We start from the raw sequence: 26854 nt of genomic DNA, 5'->3' as shown, positions 1-26854 counted from the left end.
AAAATCAGCAGGTTGATGATAATGTTGGTTTTAAGCTTTTTGTAGGTTTTACACCATCAGAACCTCAGGTAGCTTTCAGGCACTTCTTAAGGCTCACATCATTTGTTTGTTCATTTTTTGCACGTTCTTTGGTGGTCACAGGCCGTGAAAAACAAGCTTTTTTGGACATGGCTTATAGCAGATCAAAAGACAGTTACTTAATTTATATAGGGTGTAATAGCATGTTTTAAGTGTTGATTGTAGCAGGAAGTGGATTTTTATTTGTTTTGTTTACATTTCTAATTTGTATATTACATGTTTTTTAGTTGTTCCTTGTAATGCCAAATGCCTTCCAGATAAAAAGAACAGGTCTTTGCTCTGTCATGTCATTAAGCTGAATTGATGTGCATGTTGTCATTGTATTCACACTTACCTAGTGGCCTCTTGTAGCCTGACACCAAGATTAAGTCCTTAAGCCCTTTGCCTACATTGTTTACATATTGTTTGCTCCAGACCAGGAGGGACTGACATATTCCATCTGTGTGATAAATTAAATTCATATGCAGCATGGTTGAAGGGCAGACCAGTTAGGGTAAGTTACTGCTTCCTCCCCCCATAGTATTGTTGTTGTTGTATTATTTATATGAAAATATCTAGTTGGACAACATAAACAAAAGCAGATATTTGTGTATGTAAGAACAAGGTATTAAAAAAACCACTAATCGGGTCATGTAAGAGAGAAGCTGAGACTCTAAGCTCCTATAGATTGACTCTTGAGATAATGAACACCAAAACACACATATTTCTCAAATAAGGTACAGTGTTTATGTACCAGTTACTGATTTTTCATTTTGTTGTCTAATGATGCCTCTAAACCAAGCATTAAATAGCGAAGTACATTAAATAACAAATTTGTCCTCCAGCCAGAATTGGAGGTCTGTGCTCTGTCTCATAACTCTGCACTGCAGAAATGAGTCTCCAGACTTTCAAACTGAGGTGCCTTGAGGCTCCTTCCAGCTATAGGTTACACAGCTATAAGTTTTTCTTATTTTTTCCCCACAGTTTAGCTCAATATTTCTGAGAGAGAACTGTAGAACTTTTACTGGAGTGAAACCACTTCTTGCACTTGCAAGAGAGATTAATTTTTATTTCGTTGGTAAAGTGTGCTGTTCAGGACTAAACCCACAGTTTTAATCACTGTGTACTTGTTTAGCTTTCAGTCAGTCTTTGCTAATACTGACTTTGGGGTGACTTGTCAAACTAATTCCTCTGTTAAATAGGAGTTTGCTTTTCCTGTGACTTTCATTACTTTGCTTTGGGAAACAAAACCTCAGGGGGAAAAAAACGCTCAGAGTCTAGGGAAAAAAACCTGAAAGTCTGTGTTCAGGACTATCCCAGCCTGTTACTGCTCCCGATGTGTCAAGGCTAAGACTTCTGTTTGAAAATCAAAATACCTAAATTACTGTTCTCTTTCTCATTTTTTAATGCAATATGATGTTACTGTAAACTAAACATTGTTGTCAGGCATGAGTCTTTAATTATGTCAGCCCAGTTTTGAGCTCGCAAACCAGCATAACAATTTTAATAAGATTATTAAATAATGCAGTGAAGGTTAACCTGTTTCCTTGAGGGAGGGGAAGGACCGAGTCTTAGAAATGCTGGTTAAGTCTGTGTCAATGTATAAGTACATAATTGTCCTTACAGAAATTGTGAAAAACTGGAGAAAAGGTGCGGATTTACCAGTAGATATAGATTTATCTGAACTTAGACCACCAGATCATTTGGGTAATTACTGTTTATGAAAATTATATAGCTTGTGTTCCTAAGTATTGGGAGTCATGAGGCTAAATTATAGCTGTGGTTAAAATACACAGTAATTACAATGTGTTATGTGAATTTTATGAATGAGGAGAGGGCTTTTTGTTGTGGTTTTTTTTTCTCACCAAAGTAAATGACATTCTCACAAGGACATTTTTATCTTGATTTTTCTGTTCTGTTTGATGTATCTATAAATACAAGACTGATATGCATTAACATTAATCCCTGTGACTTTCTTCAGATTCATAAACCATCTTAAACTTGCTCGGCAGCATACTAAATGCTCAAAGCAGAAAGATAAGAAATTCCTAATTCTCCTGGTTTATTTATTTACAGTTATGTTAGCAAACAAATATTATAAATGGTTTAGTTCATCCCCTTCTCTTCACCTAGAAACTTTGTGCTCCTGGCTTTTGACTCTTGCTGTGGAAGTAGGAGTTCCAGTCACCTCTCCCCGATGTCACTCACACTAAGGCACACAAAGTTCATCACTTCTGTGCTTGGATGTAATTAATCATCCTGCTCATTAATAACCTTAATCTTTGACCTTAAAAGACTAATTTTCCTCTTATGAATTTGGTCTTCTTGAAATAATAACTAAAAAGCAAACTATCGTCTTCTTCCCTGTCTGGGTAGGGGCAATAACATTTCCTTTTTGGTTTGCATTATGCAGAATAGAGCTTTCTCCTTGTGCTTGACAGAGCTCAGTGATAACATTTGGAGAGAAGTTTAAGGTCCTAGGTAGTTTTGCAATTCGCTATGTTTTCTGTAAAATTTCCCCCCTTTATATAGGCAACAGTGTAACTTTTTAAACAAGCACAAAAACAGCTTCAGTAGGAACTTTTTTGGCAGAAAGCATAATTAATGGTGAACATTGTCTTCGTTTCTCTGAACTAAAATGGCATAATGCACACTCTTTTTTTGAAAAGCTGTGAGAAGAAGCCTGACATGTTGAAATAGCAAGAGGCTGATCCCTTCCATTCAGGTATATGCAATTCAGTGTATTTGGTAGTAAAATTATTGTAGCCATTTTTGTAGAAGGTGGGTCTTTAGAGATTGTACTGGTTTTGAGTGCTTAGAGCACTGTGCAAATACTCCACGAAGAAGTGTCCTTGGAAGAAGCTGCTGGGTGTATAAAGAGCCTCTTTCAAAGCTTAGCGTTCCAGGTGTGCTCAATTATTAAGTGGTGTACATTCACACACCAAATGGATTGATCCCTTGCCAGAGACTTAAGAGCACCTTTTCTGTTTTCTCAAATGCCTATGTTTAGTGGGAGTTACACTGAAACTACCGTAAGCGCCGCATATACCTGGAATATTACAGAGTCTGGCTCCAAGGTGGACCTTACCCTCTGGATAGACAAGGTGCCTGCAGAGAGGAGAGGACAGGGCAATGTCAGTGTTAGTGCTCTCAGTACAGTGGAATGGAGTTGACTAGAAGCGCTAAAGGGGAGGCAAAACAAATGCCTTTGAGGGATGGAGCAAAGGTGGTGTGAGAGCCATGGCAAAGCAGAAGACTTCCAAGGATTGTAAGGCCGGAGGAAAAGGTGAGAGTAGGAGACAGCTGTTGCTGGGGAAGAGCATCCTTCAGCCAAGACTAGAAGTTTCTGTTGAGATCTTTGCCTGGGTTGCTTCTTGATCAATTCCTGCAAATCTAATTTTAGAGTGGTTAGGTTTTGCAGTTTTACACCAAAGCTGTGAGTCAATGGCTTAGGAGAAAGGATACTTTTTCCACTTGCTAAGTTACCCAGTATCTGTAGGAGAGACCCTTCCCCAGATCTGAGGCAGCAAGAAGGGACCCTGCCAGCTGTGTCAGGTCTTTCCTCTTTTCCTCACATGGCAGTGCCCAATTCTTGCTTCAGTTCCTGTTGGGGCAGCTCCTGTTGGCTCCTACCTGATGACTTTTTCTTCATTAAAGAAAAGGCTTGTTGCCTTTCCGCAGGGGGAGGTGGCACGCAGGTGGACCTAATGTGTAATTAAGCACGTCTTAAAAGCACTTAGAGAGTCTTCTGAGTAAGAAGTGTTCCGATAAGCGAAAGAGTGTGGTTTCCAAATCCCTTATTTCGCATTTGATTTATTTACCTTTTTTGGTTTTTCAACTGTCTTTCTGCAATTTTGAATTTTCCATGTGATCGCCGTGCCTTTACATGAACTGAGGGCCGCATGTCTTGCAGAGCGGTGAACGCTGTTTCTGATTCTCTTTCAGATGCAAGTATGGACATAATAGCCTATGATGATTACTCCAGTCCACCGCTTCAGAGATATTGAAAGGACACCAGAATACCTCCAGCCGGAAAAGTGTGTTCCACCTCCTAGCCGCGCTTCCCTGGGAACAATGTGGTTTATTCGAGATGGCTGTGGTATTGCATGTGCTGTCGTTACCTGGATGCTGGTGTTCTATGCCGACTTTGTAGTCCTTCTTGTCATGCTAGTTCCATCGAGAGATTATGTTTATAGTGTCATCAATGGCACACTGTTCAACACCTTGGCTTTCCTCGCTTTGGCTTCACATTTTCGTGCTATGCTGACAGATCCAGTAAGTATACCTCTCTCTGTGTGTCTCGGAAAGAAACAGGCGGTGTTTTTCTTGTCTGCTAGATGTTGGGTAACTCACTTGCTGAGTGAGTGGCAGATTTAAATAATCTTCCGTGTGTCAGCCTGCTGAGTGAGGCTGCTGATGTGGTATGCTAATTTTTCATCCCACTCAAGTCAGAGGCAAAGTCAAGGACCCAGCTTTAGATTCCCAGTGTGTGAGCAGCTCCTCTTTTTACTGGGAAGGAGAATGTTTCTCTCTGACACTGTTTTCTCCCCAATGGCAGATCTCGTGTTTGTGGCTTGTCATGTCTTGACAAACAGTAAAGCTGGAAAAGCTGGTTTTAGTTGTCTGCCTTGGCAAGTATTGCTTCAGCAGAATGGAGCAGAATGTGCGTTGTTTTGAAAAGCCATGTTACCATCTCTCGTTCTCCTGATTTTGTTGAGTGTATTGGACAATGCTGAAATAAATATTGTGTGAGTGTGCTAAGAGCTGTTAGGCAAGTTGGGAAGCGTCTGAGTTGTAAGACTTCCTTGCGTGTATCCACAGGACATTGCTCAGAGAGATCTGATCTGCTGCTTTGTCATCTTTCAGCTAGTGAGAAGATACGTTTTAGCAACATGAGGCTAATTCTGAGTGGCCTGTGATGGTTTATTTGCTTAATAACCCCTGGACAGTAGATTCAATTCAAAAACCCATCTCCAATCGTCAGTGGAAGGAAAGACACGCTTAGATTTCTCTTGTCCCCTTCCTCACAAGCGTTCTTGTTGCTGTTGGGAGTGGTAGTGTACCTCTGATATTCTCTCCCTTCCAAATGTCATTTCCTACTTCAAACCTTGTTAAGGTGCCATTAAGACTTCAGAACAATCTTTGCTTCTTAGATTCCAGTTCTTCCAGAAGCCACAACAGTGCAGAAATGGCTTGATTTGGGGTAATCTCACAATTTATAGTAAAGACGGTTGAATTGCACACTGCTGCTGGGCAGAACTGTAAGCAATAGTTTATGCTCTGAAACTTCTGGTCATTGGACTGGGCTGCAGCAGTTTGTTAGATAGTTTGTGTCCTAAGGGTGGTGGTTGTAATTATTGTATGTTGTGTGGCTTTTATGCCTAGGGACCTTCAAGTTGCTGGAACTATTTTGCAGAGTTACTAGAAACTCTTCTGAAACAAAAGCTGTATTTTGAAACAGGCTGCATTGGAGAAGCAGATACAATCTCTATTGAGAGTCATTAGGAAAAGATATGTTAATTCCTAGTGTGAGGTAGGATTTATGTGTGTGGAGGGCAAGAGCCAGTGGGATTTTGTTTCATTTTTTTAATGAGGAATTCAGCTAAATAAAATGCAGAAGGGAAGATACAGAGAAAGGATGCAGCAACATCTGGCAGACAGTGTGAGTCAGGGATTAAGGAAGCTGCCAGGACATGGGGAGCCAGGGGCATGTCTAGGATCAGAATGAAACAGAAATCACTGCTGAGGCAAACAAACAAAATTCTTACTATAAATAAATGAACACCTGAGTTCTTCAGAATTGATAGCGTGTGTCTCACATTTCAGGAACTGCTTCTTGCTAAAACATTCCTAAGGTTTTGAGCTTTGCTGAGTGTTGAAGAGAGAGAACATGAGTTGTAGCATTTTAGGGAAGTTGGTTTGGTAATTGTTTTAATTGGTCAGTCCTGTTGGGAGTTTTTGTGGAAAAAACTATTGCTCTAGAAAGCCTTATAATACTGGTTCAATATGCAGTTCTCTCACTAATGTGTATCTTTCCTGTGTATTGCTGTTAGAACATTGTATAGATATGTTAAAAAGAGACTGTTCTGTCAGAAATCTGTCAAAATATTGCTTCATCATCACATCAATATTTCAATATACATCATTTATTTCAATAACAAAGCCTTAAATTAAGTTAATTGTACCAATGTACCAGCAGTGATTTCATACAGTATGTTTCATGACTTTTTTTTGAGGAGAGGGAGTTTCTTTGATACAGTTTTTTTGAGCAGAAAAGACTGGAAACTCATGAACTTGGGCTCCTGCAGCAGCAATATGTTACCTATTTAAAGACAGCTAAGAATGTTTTACCTAGTCTTATTCAGGTGGGAAGATTTTTAGTGTTCATAGTTTGAATGTTAGGCCCTAATTTAAATAACAAATACACAGTGGAAGCATAAATATAAATACATGAGGTGTTTACCAGCAACTCTTAGTGTACAAAATGATACTTCAGGAAGTAGTTGTTTGTACTGGAATAAAACATCTGCTCTTTCCAATTTGTGATACAAAACACTGGCATGATAAATTTGTTGATGTGAAAAGAGGGGGGAGGATTCTTTAATATTTTAAGCTTATGATAGGATTACAAAAGAATAATTGCTTAAGTGAGGATTTATTGATGTTTAAAAAACTCAAAAACCCCCACCAGAATGATGTTTAAGTATGTGGTTCCATATTTTAGTACCACATTTTAATTTCTTTTCTGAATCTTCTTGCAACTCTGTTGATCTTTAGGGAAGTTTTTATTTCTTTCTTTTTCCTCCCCTCCCATAGTTTTAAGTGATCCTGTTGTTCTTAGCAGTTGTAATGTCCACAGGTTAATCTTCTGGTTTATTTTTTTTCCTGCAGGGTGCTGTACCCAAAGGTAATGCCACAAAAGAGTTTATTGAGAGTTTGCAGCTAAAGCCAGGCCAGGTGGTTTACAAGTGCCCAAAGTGTTGTAGCATCAAACCTGACAGAGCACATCACTGCAGGTAAAGTCTTTTCTGAAGACAGCTGTATTATCAAGACCTCAAGAATTATTCACCAGTGTGCCTTGATCTAAATTGTTATTGGAGTCTAAGACTGGAGTGGGTAAATTGAGAGACTGGTATCTGAATTCTGTTGCCAATAGTGCCAGACACATTTAAGTTTCTCTGAAAAAAATCTCAGGCCTTTCCTAACAAATTTTTATCTGTTGGAGACTGGAGCCACTTCTTGCAAAGTGAGAAACACTTAAAATGAGTGCTACCTTGGCTCCAGCCTTGTAATTGACATTCCGTAAATTTTCACGTAAATGTGATTTAAAAAGAGACATTATATACCAGAATGCATAGAAATCTAAAAAATGTAATGTCTCTCAGAGGGTCAGGGTCTTTTCCATTTTTATTTTTATTCACAAACCCATTTGTCTAACTGTGTATTCTATTTAGAAGTGATATTTAAGTTAAAACTAAAGTACGGATAACTGTATATATTTTTTAAGAGCTCAGACTTCCACATTTTTATTGAGTACTGTGACTTTGTGTTGTGCTGTGGGATAGATCAGTATGCCTACTGATCTGTCATGTCCTTTCTTTTTCTGGTAGGATAAACTTCCCGGAAGAGAGTAACTGGTAGTGAGCTTTTTAGTACTAAAGGCAGTGAGCAAAAAAATAACTACTTCCTAAAATTCTCTTCTGCTTTTAAAGCAAGCGAACCTGCTTTCCAGTAAGTAGTTAATGAGTTTGCACTGCTGTCACTTCCTTACCTCCTCAAAACCCAGTACGTACCAAGAGAGCTTGTACCAGGATTACTGCTGATTTGTGCAGTGGTCTTGTGGGGAGGGGAATACATGGTAATGAGCTGAACAAACTTGTTCTACTGTTTGCATTTTTCATACTTACTTTCAGAGCTTTAGTTTGCAAATGTTTTTCTTTTTTGTTGTTTTTTTATTTTAATCAAAATCAGGAGTTGGTTATTCATCAGGAGCAATGTGATCATGCCTATCACTTATTAATGCTACTGTAAAATCCCCTCTGACAGCTCTTCAATTATGAATGAAACTTCACATCTAAAATGCTGTCTTGGTGATGACTCACAGCATAGGTAAATGAAGACAACTCTGGCTAAACACAAAACCTCATCACTGTGATCCTTTTTTCTATGCTTTAAGATAAGTTTTTAGACATTAAGATTTGGGAAACATCCACTGAACACTGATGCTGTTGAGAATCTTCAGTCAAAAGGTTTTCTATGAACTAGGAAGATTTATTAGACTTTAACACATCAAGGTTGTGCATATGCATCAGCAGGAGATATTGCTAGTGGTATGCCAGAGGGACCAGGATGTTTTTTGTTTCATGTTCTATTTAGTGAGTCCCCTATGCCCAGTAAGCTAGTCCTGCCGGCATTTGGAAGCTGGGTGGTCAAACGGGGAGAGTGTCTGAGTATGGGTAATCCCTGCTGCCTGTACTTTTCAGTCATGGTTTCTATGTTTCTTTTTCCACCAGCTAGTTTCCTGTTCTGCTTGTCATCCAACTGCTTTTGGTATGTGTACAGGGAATAAAACCTCTCCTCTCAGCCTTAGCTACCTCTTCCACATCTGTGGCTTGGCTGCTTCAGGTTGTCTCTCTGGGGACCTAGGAGCAGTTGAAGGGATTGCTTGGGTACTCCCCTGTTTCAGAGTCCAAGGGAAGTGTGTGCACATCTGCAGACAAGGAGGCATCCTCCTCCTTTACACCACCTGCCCCACCTTCCCCCCTCCTTTTTTTTTAAATTTTTTTAAAGCAGTGGTTGATCATTATCATATGAAGTACATTATCTGGCAGATAAATTGTTTTTACTGTGCCAGCTGATTGCAGTCCCCATGTAGCTCAAAAATAATTTCAAGCTGCTTGTTCTGGCAAAAAGAGACTTTTCCCGTTTTCCACTGCACCTGGGGCTGGAAGGTAATGGGGTACTTGAGCACACCTGAGGAGAAACATCTCCTGATCTGTCCCCATGCTGAGACGCCAGGGCCTGCCTGCCTGACCTTTCATTTAGGATTGGGGTTATAGCAACTTGTTTGTTTTTCAGGCATGCAAGTATCCTTGGGGATTACTCCCTCCCACCACGTAGAGTGAGTGAAAGGCTGTTCTGATAGAGAGGTTTTCTATTATTTATTCATACGTGCAGATAAGAACATGTTTTTGTTTGAGTTTCCCTTAAGCGTTTGGGTGTTGAAGTTTATTGTTTATATTAAGGTCAAAATACTTTTTGTTATAAGAAGAAAAATAAAATTAGCAGAGCACTCAATCCTTTCTGTTTCAGGGCTGCCAGAATTGTTCTGGAATGGCTGTTTCCTTTCTGGGTCTATTGTTTGTTTGCTTTGGGGTTTTGTGTTTTTTCATATTTGATTTCTGTGCTTGTTTGTGCAATGTGGTATCAGGAGACTGCCTTTCGTCTCCTATCATATGAGAAAAGCAGCAGAGAAAAAGACTTCCTTTATTATGTGAATTGAAGCAGTTACTGACTAAGCAAGAGAATGATGTTCAGACAAAGTAATAATGTTTTAATTATTTGACTTCTGGCCACAATGTGCACACTGGCAAGAATTTGAATTTTGATTTTATTAGCCTGGTTTTGTGAAGTGCTTTAACATCTAATTTCACCTTGAATGTGTATTGTGGTACTGTCTTCCTGACTGACTGCCACAGCTATTTTATATTAGTATGTGGCTAACCATGATGTCAAGAATCTTTTCTAGTGCCTTATTTAACTTCCTTTTCTGCAAGTTCCTGCTGCCAGCAAATGTTGGTAAATAAACCGTAGTCTGTAATTAGCAACTCTGAAGAATATCTTTATTCATTACTGCTTTTTGTATCTTTCTGGTTTCTCTTTGGTTTTAATTTGTGGACATTTTCACAGACGAAATAGGTTAAAACTAAACAAAATCACAGATTTTTTTCCGTCTGCCCAAATGTATTGTTCAAATATTTTTTATATATTTTTGACAGAATGACTGATAACGTGGCATTAATTTTTGCAGTGGTGATTTGGTATTGCGTGGTTCACGTTTAACAGACTTAGTCAAGATAGAAAACCACAAACATAAATAAGGTGACAAGTAAATTTTTTAAGATTCAGATTTCACTTCTGATTCTTTTCTTTAGTTTCATTGTGCCCCAAACCCCAGTGAAATCTTGTGTTCCTGGAATGAAAAGTGCTGTTAATAAAGACCTCTGTTCTTTCAGTGTTTGCAAGAGGTGTATTCGGAAAATGGACCATCACTGCCCATGGGTCAATAACTGTGTAGGAGAGAATAACCAGAAGTACTTTGTACTGTTTACAGTAAGTATTTTGCAAGTGATGCTTGAGGTTGTCCAGTGGGAAGCGCTGAAATGCAGCGTGTAGCCTGTGAGGCAGCTCCCAAGGCTGGCTTTCTCTTCCTTCCTGTTTTGGAAGAACTTTACAGGGAGCTGCTGCAGACTTCTGTTTCGCTAGTTAGAGAACACACCCACCCACCCACACAGACCCATCCACCCACAGCAATGGGAAAAAACATCATGGGAAGTATTTTCCAGGGATTTTTGAGGTTTCTTTTGATAGTTGTTGAGCATCTATATTGTAATGGGAGTAGTTTATTGTGGCATTGAGCTCTTTGATGCATGGGCTGTCCTTTTACTATGGCTGATAGGGTCCCAGGCCATATATAGGGCTCCTAAGCATTATGGTTGTATGAGTACCTGTGTGGGATCATGTAATAAGAGCTGTTGCTACATCTTAAGTGAGGAGTGGGAAGTCTGCATCCCCTTTGGCAAGAATTATCCACCTTTTAATTGCAAAGGGTTTATTTTTGTACTTGAAAACCAAGGAGGTGTTTGACTTTTTGTACTATATCTGTAGCATGAGTAAGAAAACAGCAGTGCACACTTGAATACTGCATATTTCTGGAAGGGTTGAAATGTGTTTCATCAGAGCAAACTGCGAATATCCCGTGGGAGTAGTGTGAACATTACAAGGCTGACTTTCAGTGATGCTCTGTTTATTAATAAATCTTTTGAGACATCTGCAGGTTTGAGGAAGACTGTTCTCATATTACCAAGTAACAAGGGGGAGATTTTCAGTTAAATGGAAAGGCTTAGTGTTCTGTGGTGTGGTTTGCTAGGATGTGGATTACAGAACAAAATTAATCCTGTTTCTTTCCTTTGAGCAAGGTTGTTTTTTCACCTTGAGCGAGCTAGGTGTTTTAGTCCTATCAAAAGGATTTCAGTTTCTATTAGAACTTGACATCTACTTTCAAGCAGACTATATTAAACACTTAATGTAGTTGAGAGAAACAAACTAAGGGTTGCTGGTTTTGTTCTTGGATATGCTTTTTGAGACCTGAGGAAGTGAAAGAACGGCAGCATACTGAACTGGAAAAAAAATACTCCCCTATTGCCTTTTACTGCTTCCACAGGGATTTCTTTTAACAAAATCTCTCTCACTTGTAGTATCTGCTGACCTTTGTCAGAGTTTGTACGTTCAGGAGAGTCATATTTTTAGCCCTGTCTTGGTAAATTGTAATGTATGTGTAGCACTGCATATAGTTTCTGTTATAACTTTTTGTTACATACGCTTTCTGTTACAAAGCTAATACCTAGTTTAAAACAAAAAGTATTTACTACAAAGTATTAAAGCCAGAGAGAAATTTTCCATGCCAGCCTCTGCCTCAGGGAAAGTGCTTATTAAACAAATACATCATTTTTCTGAAACTCATGCTGGAAAACAGATAAAGTGCATTTTCTGCTTAAAACAAATTAACTGTTGTTTCTCTGGGAGACTACAGGGCTCTCAAGAGCAAGAATGTAAGCTTTGACAACGTGATAGCTAGATGTCAGTGTTACTGTTCTCTGAAAGTTGTGCTGTACTCAGGGGAGATAAGGACACTAGACTGAGTGGAAGGCCACTCTGGGACAGAGGAGGCTGAGTTTGGTATCCAGCTGGCTTTGAACTCAGCAGTCTCCCTCATGTTTGCTCAGAGCTGTTAGTAAGGCCAGAATGAGTCTGTGTAGTCTTGGTATTTGCCAGCTTCATGGTGCTTGTTTAGGGGAGATGGAAGAGTTTGATCGTTTTTGGAGTTGTTTGTGGTTTGGTTTTGTTTTGAAATATTAGCACTTTGCTTTATTTGAAGTATTGGGAAGATGTAGCATTTTGGTCTTTAAACTCACCTGGTACCTATATTACATCCTTTATTTTTCAGATGTATATAGCACTGATTTCCCTGCATGCTTTAATAATGGTGGGATTTCACTTCTTGTATTGCTTCGAAGAAGACTGGACAAGTGAGTACTAACAAAATACCTCATTAAGATATCAGATTAGTTTTTGAGTAAGAACTTAAAATGTAGTTTGCTTGTTTCAGAAGAATGCTATCAGGGCTCTGCTGTGCTATCTCTGTTTTTAAATTTTTTTTAATGATCAATCCTGGAACTTTATAATTCTTTTTGACCTGCTGGGATCTCTGTCCTGAAAAGTCCTGTTTCAACTTACACCTGATACTGCCTAGGAAAAAGCTGAGATGTAAAGACACCTAACAAGTATGTGTGCAATAACTTACTGTTGACATGAACACAGCACTAATTTCCTGAATGCCAACACAAGACAAGAGGAATGCATATGCTTTTTTTAAAAGGGTAATGTGAATCATTCTTGCAAGACTGCCAGAAAAACATGCTAACTCAGATCCAAAAATCCACCCTCACAAGAACAAACAATTCCTTTCCAAAAAAAAAAAAAGGGCAAACCAAAACCAGAACCCAAGCAGCTCAAAAAAGCCAAAATAAAAACTCCAGCCCTCACTCTGAATCAGCCAGTGAGTAAATTTTCACAAAGACAGTCTATATATGTTTTTAAAACCACAAATGGATATAGGAAATCCTCGAGGTAATGCTGAGTCAAACTGCAAGCTGTCAAAGAATGTATGTGCTGCTTGTGAATTTTTTTGGAAAAGGATTAGGGTTTTTTTTCTTGGAATTTCAGTTGTGTTATTCAATATAATGACTGGTTTTAGTTTATACTATTGCAGAGGATAAACATATGAATTGAGTTTGACAAGGTTGTTCTGCAGTTCAAAACTTTGTAAAACAACTGCCAGCTGTCACTGAGAACTGCATTTGACTACAGTGGTCAGGACCATAAAAGGAAGGATACATCAAAAGGTAGTTTCCTTTACCCCCTTTCTCAGAGCCTGTTTGTGTGGGAAAAGCACTTTCCCACCTGCCTCAGGTTTAGGTGGCAGAACAGAGCTGTTATGAGAGATGGATAGGTTGTTCCAGCTCCTTCCGTTTATGCAGATTGTGTTAGCCTCTGATTATGGTGTATTTGTTAAAGCTTAATAGCTCATGAGAAAAATACAGGCTTTTAGTGAGAGTCTTGGATTTTGAAAAAATCTGGAGGTGTTCTGACATTTACAACACTTAACACTAAGAGCTTGGCCCTAAAACCTTTTTTCTTCCTCTTCCTTTCTTCTGCTTCTCTTTTGTATTTACCTTCTTGGTTTGGGTTTTTTTTTTAGCTTTTGCTTGAGTTTGCAGTATAGATTATGAGGAAAAATAAAAATTTGGCTTAATCTGACCTTCTTTAGGTCATGGCTTAGAGCAGTTATGAAAGAAGCATACTCTGGTTTTAGGTTGTTGCTACATATCCTCATGTCCTGACTGCCAGCTTGAGATTTCTAATTGACTTTATCACTGTGGAAAATCTGTTAAGACTAAGGTTTAAGAGAGAAGCTACAGGTGAAATGGAGTAGAATAGAGTCCTAGTCAGTATGCTGGGGAAAAACTGAAATGGAAAAGCAAGTTGAAGTGTTGCAGGATTTGTGTTTTTTTTTTTTTTATTTTTTTTTATTTGCTTGTTTGTTTGGTTGTTGTTGGTTTTTTTTAAATTGTGGGAGTGATCATTTTATGGTTGAATATCCTCAAGAATGTGAGAGCTTCCCTGTGTACTTTTCTGGGAATGGTGACCATATAATTTATTTGTCAGTTTGAGTATGGAAAACTTGTGGCTTAGCAGGTGTTTTGCAGCTGCTGCATTACTTGCTGTCTACCTTTCCAACTCTGTTGTTTTGTCTTCACAGAATGCAGTTCCTTCTCTCCACCGACTACGGTGATTCTTCTCATCCTCCTGTGTTTCGAGGCTCTCTTATTTCTTATCTTCACCTCAGTTATGTTTGGGACCCAAGTACACTCCATCTGCACTGATGAAACGGTGAGTGTCTCACACCCTCTCTCCTTTACCTTGTCTCTCACCATTTGTAGAAACAGTTTTTACCTCATTGCACAGAAGGTTCATGTACCCCTTGAGGAAAGATCCAGTGTAATAAACTGAGCTATCACAGTGCTGGATTGTGGTCCCTGAAAGTTACTGTGGGAAGTAACGTATGCCTATGTATTGGCTGGGATGCTGTGTTGATACTACCTACGATAAAGTAGGTATTGGTAACTGGGATTACTCTGTAGAGAGTGTTTTTCCCTATGGATTCAAGAACCTCTTTTTCTTTGCTTTTTCATTGGTATTGTCTGAAACTCAGCTGTGCCCTGGTTGTCACTATTTACAGGTTAATGTACTGGAAAGCCAAGATGAGTAGGTGGGGGAGGGATACATATACACACACATAGAGAGACTTCTTTTAGCCTGGAAGATTTTCTAGTTTTGGTTACTTATTAAATAGTTTAAAAACTCTTGCCAGATGGAAAACGAAAAGGGAGTAGAGTAGGCTCATGTAAGCCTGTTGGTTACAGTCTGCTGGAAAGCCATCAAATCATCCCCAGTTCAAGGGTGGCATAGTAGAGGTTACATAGCAGTGTTGCAGCCCATCCTATATCCCTGCATTTCCCCACTTCTGTAAAGATGGAGCTGGTGACTCCTGGGTGTGTTCCCACACTTGTGAATACTTCTAGTCTTCACCAAGCACGCTCAGATATAATTGAATTGACTGGAGTGGTTGGAGAGAAGTGATAGTCTTAAAAGAGTGACAGCTCTTCTTTTCTCCCCTGCCTCCTTTAGGTTTCTTTCCCCTTGTTTGCCCATGGCCAGTGGAAGCTAGAATAGGTATATTTGCTGCCATTGGAGAGCTGTGATTGGCATCATATGCTGTAAGGGCCCATTGCTCCCGCGTCTTTTTTTGCAGTGCTTTTTTTTAATGCTTGGCTTCTGCAAGAGGCTGATGTTCCACCTGTGGCTCTTCTGTGTTCAGAGGAAGACTTCATTGTTCTTTCTGATGGGGAGCTCCAGGAAGAAGTACAGTGTTCTACAGATCCCGCTGAGCTTGAGTTTTTCAATAAGTGTGTAAATTAGCAATGCTGCCTGTGAAATTATCATTTGAATTTCTCCGTCTTTGAAACCTGTCAAGAATTTTTAGAAGCTGCTTCCTACAGCAGGGCAACCAAAAAAGTTCCTCAGATTTTCCCTTTCCCTCTAATTCTGGGAACTTATAGATGTTAAAGGAGCAATGCCACAATCTAAAATAAAAAAAAAAGTGAAATATGGTCTCCCCTTGTTGGATTGTGTGTTTTCATTTTTGTTTTCTTTTTTGAATTGTACCCACAAGGATTTAGCTCTGTGGAACGTCTCATTGTTGATTTGCTAGCACTGAGCTAGCTGTGTCTGACAGGCAATCTGTTCTGAGCAGAGGAATACTTCCAGGTGAAATTCTTCTTGTTGTGCTCTCTTGCAGTGTTTTACATTTTAAACAGCAGGGCTGTGTCTTACCCTTTTTTCACCTTTCTCTTCCAATCACTGGGAGACATTATTCCTTACCTTGAGAATGCTGTCCCACCAAGATGGTTCCTTTCTGCCTGAAGGGACCCAGAGCCCTGGTATTTTGCTGGTCTCTGGAGGTGGCATTTACCAGGGATCAGCACAACTCCTGCAGTTGACCCATGTTGTGTTCTTCAGAGCTCCCAGCACCGGTAATTTGAGACACACAGATGCGTTGCAGTGCATTAATCCATAGCATGGAACAGACATGTAGGACAGGAGAAACCTTACCTTGCAAAAGGTGCAGAGTTAAAGAACAGAGTGATCTGCCTGCTGCTACCCGTGGAAGAGTAATGCTCTACAATGACTGCACTTGTTCATTTTGCTTCTGTGGCAGCCAGGCATATATGGCTTTCCTGAAAGACCAAATTCACTTTGTGGGTTTTAGACATAATATGGAATTTTTAATTTTTTTTTAACGTTTTACTAGTGAATGTTTCAGCTGATTGCTTGATGGCTTATTTTTGTTCTGCCTCTAACCTTTACTAAACAATGCCAATGATTTCTTCAAATCAGTGTCTTACTTAACCCTTTCTCCCTGCTGTGAGCCCATGCATGTTTTAGCAGTGATTCTAATGACATATGAAGAGGCAAGAGGTAGACTCAGCTACACTGAGCCATGGGCACTTCCTGAACTTGCTTGGTGAATCTGGGAGCAATATAGAGATTATCTTTGGGTTTGTGGGGGTTTTTGGTTCTTTTTTTTTTTTGTCTGCAAGCTTATAATGGATTCTTCTAAAACTTTTCCATCTGGTTAGCACATGATGCATTCAGCCATTAAAGCACATACTTTTTGTTTGGTTTTAAGTGATGGGGTTTTTTTTTATTTGACGTCACAGAGATTGGATGTCAGGTCTTAAAATGTTTCTGAAGTATCTAGGACTGAACAAATTGAAAGTAATTTTATTTCCAAGGAACACTCTCTAGCCTTAATATTTTTTAATATAAAGCAGTGAGAAGAAAAGGAAAGGCAATACAGGTACATTTGTGTTTTCTTACTCCATCCTTTGGATAAGGGGTAACTGAGAGTAGACTTCTCCCCGAATCCAGAATTACAAAATCTGAGTATTTGACTGAAAATGTGATATTTCTGTTTTCAGGGAATAGAACAGTTGAAAAAGGAAGAGAGAAGATGGGCTAAAAAAACAAAATGGATGAACATGAAAGCAGTATTTGGCCATCCGTTCTCTATAGCATGGCTTAGCCCATTCGCAACACCAGACCAAGGAAAAGCAGACCCGTACCAGTATGTGGTCTGAGGAATTCTTGACCAGCATTTCCACTAAAATAGAAACATATTACAGCACTACTGTTACAAATTTTCCATGAATGTTTAAAACAAAAAGCAAAATGAACTTTTTTTATGTCTATTAAATGGCTGATAATTGCAGAGAAAAAAAAGCCCTGTATTCCACCATTTTAGATAATTCTATATCTCTGGCTGAAACTGCTGCTGCTTTTCTTTTTCTTTTTTTTTTCTTTTTTTTTTTTTATCACATTAACTTTACTGGCATTTGTTTCTCTCTGCTTTCTGTATGGCATAACTAATGTGAAGGGGATCCTCTCTTCTCTGTTATGACCCACCTCTTCTGAATAGATTTTCATGCTGTCTCCTGACTGTGATGAGCTCTGTGGATGACATGTGAGTGCCAACAGCCCTACACAGACACCTTTGGACTTCCTGAAGGAGCACATTGCTCTTTCATAAGTGAACTTGAACAGGGAAGCAGATACTTCGTGTACCAAAAGGTGCAAGACAAGAAGGCAACACAGCAAGAAAGCCAGTTGACCTGGTGATTGCATACAGTTAAAGTACTTGAAGGTTGCCAACACCAATTCCCACCCCACACTCTTTTTCCTTCCAGCCACAGAACTGATTCCATCTTTCTGGCATTATTTTGTCTGTTCCCTCCCTAGTGTGCAGGAAATTGTTGCCCTTTTAGGATAACTGTGGCAGATTTAGAAAACTCTTTGGATTATTAAATGCCTTACACTTGCAGGAAAGGAAGAAAGCTAATTTTCAAGTGTTTAGAATAGCAGAATCATGTTCTTTGTGTGTGTTTGTCTTGGTAAATGACTTGATAGAGCAATGCCTGCTAAACAGTGTTAACGTGAAAAAAATGACATGAATGCCCAGATTACTATAAAGACTCATATTGATGGGTTGTGTAAGTATACCAGAGTGATTAATTCTATATTCTTAGCATTGCCCTGGTTTAGAGCTTTGTAAGTCTTTTCTGATATTTATACATATGTGTGTGTGTGTGTGTAAACACATGCACATATATGTGTAAGTGTTTTAAATTGGGAAATATTTATGATAAAGAGCATGCATGCTGTTATGAACTGTGTGGTGATAAAAGTGGGAGGGACAGAAGGCATTCCAAAAACGGGTAAAGCTAAACCATTCATAACTACAACTGACATCTTGTGTTCTGGCAGGAATTTTTTTATATTTTTGGATTGTGACTCCCATGGGCTCATCAGATGAATTGCAAACAAAGGAAGTATACAAATCAGCTGTGTCTATGACTTCCAAGGAATCTTTTCTTTCCTTGGTTTAAAATAAAATGGTATTTTTTTGGAAATTAACCTGTTTAGACTGCTTCAAAGCCACGGGGAAAGGGAGGGAGATTGGGGAAGGAGAAATTTAATGGATGTCTCATTTTGGAAGTAGTGTGAATGCTGCATCTTTTCAATCTGTCAATGCTTCCATATGGAAAACAAATGCAATAAAACTTTTGCAAAAACTTGTTTGCTGTTCTTTCTTTCTTTGCTTCAAATGTTGGGAAAAATCTGTAATGGTTTTCTGAACTTTCACTTCCATTTGCAAGCAGGCAGAAGTATATAAAAGTCAATTAACCGAGTGTTCAGCTTTTAAGTGTAAAAGTGAGTTAATTGGTAATACACCGACCTGTTAATCAGGGGTTTTATGTCTCCACTCGGGAGAGGTTGTAACTCTGATTTTAGTATGCAATGGTGTTTCTCAGAGAATCCTCCCAGCTTAATAATTAAGGGCTGGATCTTTGGCCAGGGTCAGTTCAGCCAGTGAGGCACGTGCGCGTGGTAACTTGAACTGGTAGAGAATCCGGCCCAAAAGCTGTCTTGATGCAAAATCAGATATATTGAGGGGAGAGGCTTTAGTGACTTAGGCAATTAACTAATGAATGCATCTCTCTGTTCAGTTCACTGCTTTAAGAATTGCTTTGATTATAAATTCTACATTCCTGTTTGGGTTTTTTTTAATTAACCTTGTTGGTTATGCATCTTGGAGGAAGATTGGTTATGCTGTTCTGGCATTTTGACCATTGTGGAAAAATGTGTAACTACCAAGTTTTTCTTGTTTCAAACAAATGCAAATTGTTTAACAGCATTATGCACTATTGATATTTTCAGTCAAACTGTTTTTTTTTGTAAATGAGGCATCATCACCGAAATGCCACTGGTACGTGTCAGGTGTGTGTGTGGCAGTAACTGAGGGTCCTCAGTTTTACTTGCGCTATGCAACTTCATGGTGCAATTTGCATGATACTAAATGTGAGTCGGTATTAATATGAGAGAGGAACTGGTTTGCTTCTGTAAAGTATTTTCTTGGGCAGGACAACCCATTTCCAAATGCTTGTTCTGTTTTAGCTTGGCCAAGAGAAATTGAAATCAAACTCAAATCAGGGTGCTTCTGTATTGGAAAGCTAAGTGGTACTCCAAGCAGAAATAAGTGCAAAGAAGTGCTGTAAGAAAAGTCTGCCTTAATCGTGATTTCTGATGGCAATGCTTTCAGTGTCTTAACCATCAAATTGTCACAATGCTTGTCTTTTCATTTTGCTCTTTCATATTTTGAAAGTGCATTAAAAGAAATTAATGCATTGCTTCTAACATGCAAGAGCTGCCCCACAGATTGTTTCTGGGTCAGGCGACGCAGCCCACCATCCTCTGGCACTGGACAGGAGCAGATACTGAGGGCAGTAGTGGGGAAAACGGTATATCCTCCAGCATCATAGTGGCCACAGGTCAACCTTATCTTACTGTCCCCATGTTTGCAATGATGTACCTCTTACTGAAGTGGGAGTGTCCGGTATTTTATATTTCTTGGTTTATGTCTTCTCTTTTTAATATTGGTTCAGAATTATGTAACTTGGAATAGTGAAAGACCATGATGCATGATGGGAAAGATAAACAGGTGTTGGTTTAATTCGATATACAAAATTCCCACTTTCTAAAGTAATGGTGAGAGATTTCATGTAAATATATATATATTTAAAATAAGTTTCATTAAATAGTGACAAAATGTCTTCAACAGCTGTGCTTTCCTTCCATCCTCCTAAATTCCTTTTAAGGCATAACCTCACACCCTACTGACCATGTGGCTGGCAGCCAAATTAGATCAAGATACAATTATAAAACTTGTGCTTATTTTGAATACATGCTTTGAAGGGATTAGTGAGGTCAGATTGAGAGAAAGTATGCCCCTCCCTGCTCTGATGAACTGCTCCCTAATTGGCATTAGCACAGCCTCTGCCTGACCTTGCTTATCTCCTTGGCTAGCAGATGCTGTTCGGAGCAGGTGAGCGATGTTTTTTTGGGGAGGAAAGGAGGGGTTGCTGCCCGGAAGTGTTCCAAATTTGTATTCCCAATCTAGATGGCAGCAGGGATCGAAGCAGATTAAGCACGTGATTGAGGGCAGGGTTAAAGCTTGTGCTGCCAGGGAAGGGTTTAAATGCTCGGTGTCTGTCTCTCCTCCTGCTTTGTGCTACTTGTTCTCCTTCTCTCTAGATACTCACACAGTACGTGCTGCAGCCGGGGTGCCAGTTTGTTACTAATGCATGGGAAATTTCTGCAGTTCACTAAGGAACAGCCGACAAGCAAAAGTGGTCTTCTGCTTTCAGCTCCTAAAGCCTCTGCCTCCCGGTTGCGCAGCCACTGGGTGCTGGAAATGGAGTATCCTGGAGGAAGAGCACATGGTAGTGCTAAAACGCTCTGCTGTGCACGAGCACTGCTCCTCTCCCAGCTTGCCCAGCAGGGAGGTAAGGTCGGGCCCTGGCTGCAGCAGCACCAAGTGTGGTATCCCAAGGGACCAGAGGCTGCAAGGGATTTTTCCCTGGAGCTCTTGAAACTGTACATTTACAACCTTGGGAGCAGAGCAAGGGGATGCAGGCCTGTGCATAGCATTCAGAGTCCTTCAGGGCTTGACTTTTTCCTGAAATTGCAACCCTGAAGAATTCTGATTTGGTGTTGCGTCATTCCTTTCTTCACATTCACTGCTGGGTTTCTCCTAAGTCAGCACAGAGAAACGGGGCATGAATGAAGCTCAAAAAAGCTTTGCACATAGTGCTTCAATTTATGGTGTGTTTTCTCCTGGGTCTGCTCATGCTGACTCAATGTTATTGCAAAACTGGGCTGCTGCTACGGTGTTATTTGTAAGGCTGACTGTGAGTGCATCTGTGCTGCTTGAGCTCCTGCGTGTATTTGTTTCCCCCCACTGCAAAGCTTTGAATGTAGTGCGTCGTTAAGAAAAATCTGTAGAATTAGAACGTGACAAGTGTATCGTTCATCCAGCTCTTCTAATGCCCTTCTTTCATACAGTTTTAACTGAATTTGCTTGTTTTTTTCCTTTCCTTGAGTTTCTCAAAATTGGAATCCAGTGTTCTCGCTTCTCTAAGAACAGACTTTCTGTGGTCATTTGTATGTCATCGTGAGTGTATCCTACCCAGCTGCAAATCTGACTCCTCTCTTATATGATACAGAAGATGTGCATAAAAAATTGTGCCCTATTTCATACAGTGGTAGCCTTAAAAAAAATTTATTAAGAAAATAAATTTTAGTTCTTTATTTCTACATGGAAAAGGCTACCAAGGAAAAAATGTTGCTGCCCAGATTTGGTGTATCTGTTCTTTAAGTACAATCAAAATGTTTGCTTTACTAAAAGCAATGTTCTTGGAGGGAGAATGAATCAAAATATTGACTGACTAAGGTTCCAGTCCTTTTTTTAAGCTTCCACTTCCACCTGTACAGAATTTCTCACCTCCCAGTGAGCTATCTGGCTTGCATTGTGATTTGTTTTTGACAATTTGGTAAATGGAAATTGTGTTCTTAAATATTTACTCTTAACTGGGACAGAGTGAGCTTCTAGGTGTGACATTGGTAAATTCCTGATTCCTGGAAAAAGGTGCAATATTTTACCTGTATCTAAACTACTGCAAAAATGCCCACATAAGGTGAAACTCTTAAGTTCTAACTGTATTTTGTCACTCCTTGGAGGTATTCAAAAAGCTGCGTGAGAAGAGGTCCATGTTTCCCAAAAGACTGGCTTTTCAGGAGCCATCTCTGTACTGTAGACATCCATAGCAACTGATGCCAAAATACGTCCGCAAGATTCAGATTGTCCACGAATTTGATCTTGTTTAGGGTTTCGTTGTTAAATTCAGAGATGAAACTCTCACTAATGCAGGATGTCTGTATTCACTGTTAACTTGAACTCGAACAGCATCGATCTGGCTATAGATAGGCAGTTCTGCAAGTGCTGCAATGCCCAAATACCTGCTATAAATGTGAGACGACCCTGAACTCTTCTCTTCTTGCAGGGTATTGAGCGACTTAAAAATCAGAAGCCAACCTGGGAAAAGATCAGCGGCTGGGAAGGAATGAAGCTGGCATTCGGCGGTGCCTTCTCTTTGGGTTGGTTCAACCCTTTTTCAAACCTGAACTGTGAGAGACCAGCACCGGCTGAAGCAGCAGCAGCAGCTCCTGCGTCTGAAATACTGACCCAAGAAGAAATCGAGCAGTTTCTCGCTCGAGACGTTGCCATCCAGATACATGAATAAGCAAAGCATCCTCTACGATGCCAGGAGAAGCTTTCAGGTGTTTTTTTTTTTTAATAACTTCTCATGCTGGAGATTTAAGGCGTTGTTTTTTAACATACTTTTGGTGCATTAAAAAATTCAGGACTATTTGTCTGGAAGCTGGGTACAGCACTAGTGGAAGCAATGCAAATCTCCAGAGAGAGCTTTATAAGTGAGGAGGATCATAAGCTCCTTTTCAGACCTGTTCGAGCTGCTTTATTGAGCTTTTCTTACATGGCCTTTAAGGACAGTTTATAATTGTCAGATAGATTTGTTCCAGTTCCCAGAAATGTGGAAGTCTGATTAACTAGGGTGTCTGGTTAATCTTTTGTTCTTACAGCCTTTTGGAGGACTAAATGTGTGATGGCAAGATTAGCCCAACTCTGAAAGTTTTTGTGAAAAACACATCCTGTTTAGCCCATCTCATCGTATGGATACTGCTTATGGGTTATGAAAGTTGCTGGTGTGCAGGTCTTAGCAGAGGTGGGGTACAGGGCTGTGGATGCAGCAGATGGATGAGCTCGCCCTGGGTGTAATTCCTTTGGGCTCTGAAATATCTCCAGGGGTAAATTTTTACCCTCTGTGCTTGTGGGACTGGCCAAGACTGGCGGTGCTTGTCAGAGCTGGTGGGCTTGTGGTGGTGCCAGGCTGGCCAGGAGCATTCACCTGTGGCAAGTGCAGCCAAGAACAGGCAAATGTTGGCCCTGCCATTGAACTTTTGTCCCGGTTTGTTTGCACATAAGATGTGTGGAGCAGGAGCTACCTCGCCAACCTCTGCAGCCCAGAAAGCAGGCAAATTGTCTAGGCCAGGTACCAGGGCTATTTCTGCAGTCAGAGAGAGACAGACAGGAACACCCTGCTGATGGAGGTACTACCATCTCTCCATTTGACTTGTCTAATTTAGATGTCTCTCTTTTTTTCTTTTCTTAATAGCTAGAGTTAGTTGAAAATGAATAGTGCCTCTTAATCTTACTGGGGTTTAACATTGTCCTAACAGTACATGCCATTGCACAGGGTTTCCTTACTCTAATTTTCCAGCCAGCTCCTGGTGAATGCTGTGGAAGGAACATGGATCTCTCAAAGAAAGCATCACTGCAGGTGGCAGTAGTTGCAGCAAAGTTATGCAGAGGTGTTGCTAGGCCCTGCATTCAGATGCACTACAAACATTTGGCATCCTCCAGATGTCAGGGTAATTTTAATTTAGACTGTTTTTCAAGTGTTTGGGGGTTTTTCCCTTCTATCATATCCCTTAGCTCATTTGTCATTAGAGATGTGTTCCTGGTTTCCCCACCACAGAACATGCTTGATTTTATTATCTCCTCCTCCCCTGTAACATGGACCAAAGATAACTGCTTCCTCTCAAAAATAAGAGAAAGGAGGTTTTGGGATGAAAGCATGGTATTGTGAAAGACCTATATGAAATTTTATTATTTATAGGAGTGATATCAAATGGAATTTATGCAGGATTTTTAAAAAAAATTTTACCCCAAAAAAGCATCTTGGGATGTATTGATGATGTGACTTTCAGGGCTACTGTGGACAGATGAGATTCTCTCCTGGACTTGTCCTCTGCCTTTTTCTGGCAAAGGTACTGGAAACAAACGGAGTGCCTTGACTGTTTAAGAACACAGCTTGTTCTTGCTAAAATCCAGGGCGTATTTACGAACAGTTGTCCCATCCCCTCTTCCCTCTGGATGTCTGTCCTCTTCGTCAGTGAAAAATAGATATAGAAAAAGTCATTAGGAACTGTGTATTTATAACCTTTTGGGTAAAGGGAAGCACCCTGCATTTGAGACGCAACGAGATACCCTCTCATGTCATTTAGACATCAGGTCTTGAGTGTCTTTGCCCTGTGCAGCAGTGGGATACTGAGGGAAGAAGCTTTCCTACTTCTGCACCAGCCCCCATTCCTCTCTGTCAGCATCCCACAGGAAAGGGACATCAGGGGCATACTCACATCTGTAAGGGATTTCCTGTAGGGAGTAATGGGGATGTTGAAGGAGGAAGAGTGCCCTTTTTAGCTCGCATTTTCTAATTTTGGCTTGCTGCTCTGCCTCTGCATCCAGTTAACATCCCTGCCTCTGGTGCTGTGTCTGCAGTGGGAATGGTGCTACAAGGAGAAACTAGTTAGTGGCTGAAAATCACCTTGAGGCAGGTATATGGGAATATCAGCTTGGGAGAGACCCCCATGTGCTGCATTTCTCAGGACACAGATGCAACTAACATGGTTTTGGGTAGGCATGGATGCAGGCAGCATATTTTCTTCTCCACTCTCAAACCTAGTTCACCTCATAATGAGAACCAGAGTCCTTTGCTTCTGTTTCCCACCTCTCGTATTGTTCCTCAGGTACTGGCATTTCTGAATGTTTTTTTTTTAGTAGGTGAAACGGAAAAACAGTGTGAAGAGGAGGGTAAGAGCCAGGACAGCTGTCTCCCCTCCTCAAATTACAGTTTGAGTGAGAGACAGGGTCATGTCCCTGTGCCTTATGCAGAGCATGGCAGCCAGCCCAGCCCCAGCTCTGGTGCCCCCATGACCTGGTGGGGTGATTTCTTATGTCCAGCAAATCAGTTCTGGTGTTTCTTGGCTGTCAGTCCCCCTTGTCCTCCTCTTCTTTCTCCTCTCTCAAAGTCTCAGTACCCCTTGGTGTATCTCCTCTGTCTCAGTGTAGTGTGACAACTGTCAGAAATCACAGAAGTCTTCAAAAGTTGGAAAAATCTGTTTTATCCACAGCTTTAGTATAAACCTCTTTCTTTAATGATTTATGTGGTCGCTTGAGACCAAACATGATTTTCATGAAACTGAAACCAAACCCTCCATTTTCCTTTCCTTCCCTCCATGCTGTAATAGGTTTGTCTTGCCCCTTGTTAAATCATGCCTTCGTCTTCAAGCCATGCTGCTGTAGTCCCATCTGAGTTCTGGCTAGACCTTGCTAGGTCCCAGGGAAGGCTCTCCTGGAAATTATGTTCACAGTGGGGGGCTGGGGAGGATGCTGTCTCTGCACTGCTCAGTGTGGGACATGGTCCACTGGCGATCCCATCACTGCTCTGATGTGAGGTGTTAATATGTGATGGACAGGGCCATGTCAGACGTGGAAAGTGTTCTTGTACTTCTTACCTGGTGTCTTCTACAGCAGGTTTTCTATGCAAGTAAAGAATTTACATCTCTTAAAAATATTTTTTGCTGTTTGTAAGTCCTTTTCGTGCCTTCAGTTGCTATTGTATTTACTAAAGAACTAATACTTCATCTGCCAAGGACCACCTGCTCCTCCCTACCCTATGGACACAATGCACATGGACTCTGCACCCACTCTGCCTGCAGAGAGGAGCTCCCACTCCCTGCTGTGCCACCACAGGAGATGGCTTCTTGGGGACCCAGTGCTGCTGTGCGGCACCAGAACACCGTGGGCAGAGGGGCAGCAGGGGTCAGGGCAGCCTGACCCCCTTCTGTGGCCCAGCAGCCACCTCTGAAACACAAGAGAGGGGTTAAAACCTTCTTTTTTGCCCTTCCTTTTTTTTTTTCCTCCTCCCTTTTTATGGGGTGGCACATAATCAGATGTAGTCACCATTTCTTTTTCCCACCCTGTGGCCTTAATGCTCGAGCATTTGCCTTTTAAATAAACAAATAAATAACCCCCTATGTTCTGTGTGACTTAATTTTCTCTTTACTCATGGAAATACTGGAAACCCCAGTGTCAGACTGCTGCTGGCCATGCTGTGGCAATGCTGTGGGGCAGGGCAATCCCTTGCTAAAGGTGGACTCGGGAATGTGCAGTGCAGTGGTGGGCTCCAGCTGTGCACAGCTGTTGTCTTCAATGTGGCTGTGGCTGGAAGAGCTCCAGATGTACATTGCCATCAAGGTTCTACCTGTAATCCAGCAGCATTCAGGGTGGAAGGAGAAGAGTAGGGGTTGTACATTTCTAGGGAAGCATTGGTAATGCAGCTGGAGATGGTACTTCCAAAAATGCCTGAAAACCCCCAAAAGAGGTGGCATGGGAAGAAATGTATGAAAAATGGTGTTTGGGGTGACTGTGCCAGGTTTGCCCTTTCTGTGCTCTAAAGACAAGAAAAGGTGCATGCCAGTACGTTCTCCAGGTGGTTAGCTGGGAGGGAGAGGGAATCACCCAGGAGGGATTTGCTTGAAATGTTCCTTGAGCTGCACAGCAGCCCGTGGTGCAGTG

At 40.7% G+C, this 26854-nt stretch overlaps 1 protein-coding gene across 5 annotated transcripts in view; it reads left to right on the top strand.

The window, feature by feature from the left end:
- ZDHHC3 (zinc finger DHHC-type containing 3) overlaps positions 1–26313 on the top strand; it is a 35465-nt gene extending 9152 nt beyond the window's left edge. For 2 of the 5 annotated variants that reach the window (XM_027675630.1, XM_027675631.1), the window contains exons 2-7: positions 4003–4332; positions 6949–7073; positions 10293–10389; positions 12284–12365; positions 14159–14289; positions 22419–26313. In XM_027675630.1, coding sequence (XP_027531431.1) covers positions 4027–4332; positions 6949–7073; positions 10293–10389; positions 12284–12365; positions 14159–14289; positions 22419–22658 — 981 coding nt within the window. In that variant the 5' untranslated portion in view covers positions 4003–4026 and the 3' untranslated portion in view covers positions 22659–26313. The other 3 variants (XM_027675633.1, XM_027675632.1, XM_027675634.1) reach the window with 3 other exon arrangements.
- Positions 26314–26854: the final 541 nt, after the last annotated feature.

This window comes from Neopelma chrysocephalum, unplaced genomic scaffold, assembly GCF_003984885.1.
Source record: "Neopelma chrysocephalum unplaced genomic scaffold, ASM398488v2 Primary Assembly neopelma1_26, whole genome shotgun sequence".
NCBI lineage: Eukaryota > Metazoa > Chordata > Aves > Passeriformes > Pipridae > Neopelma > Neopelma chrysocephalum.
This window is presented reverse-complemented; position numbering and strand designations above follow the sequence as displayed.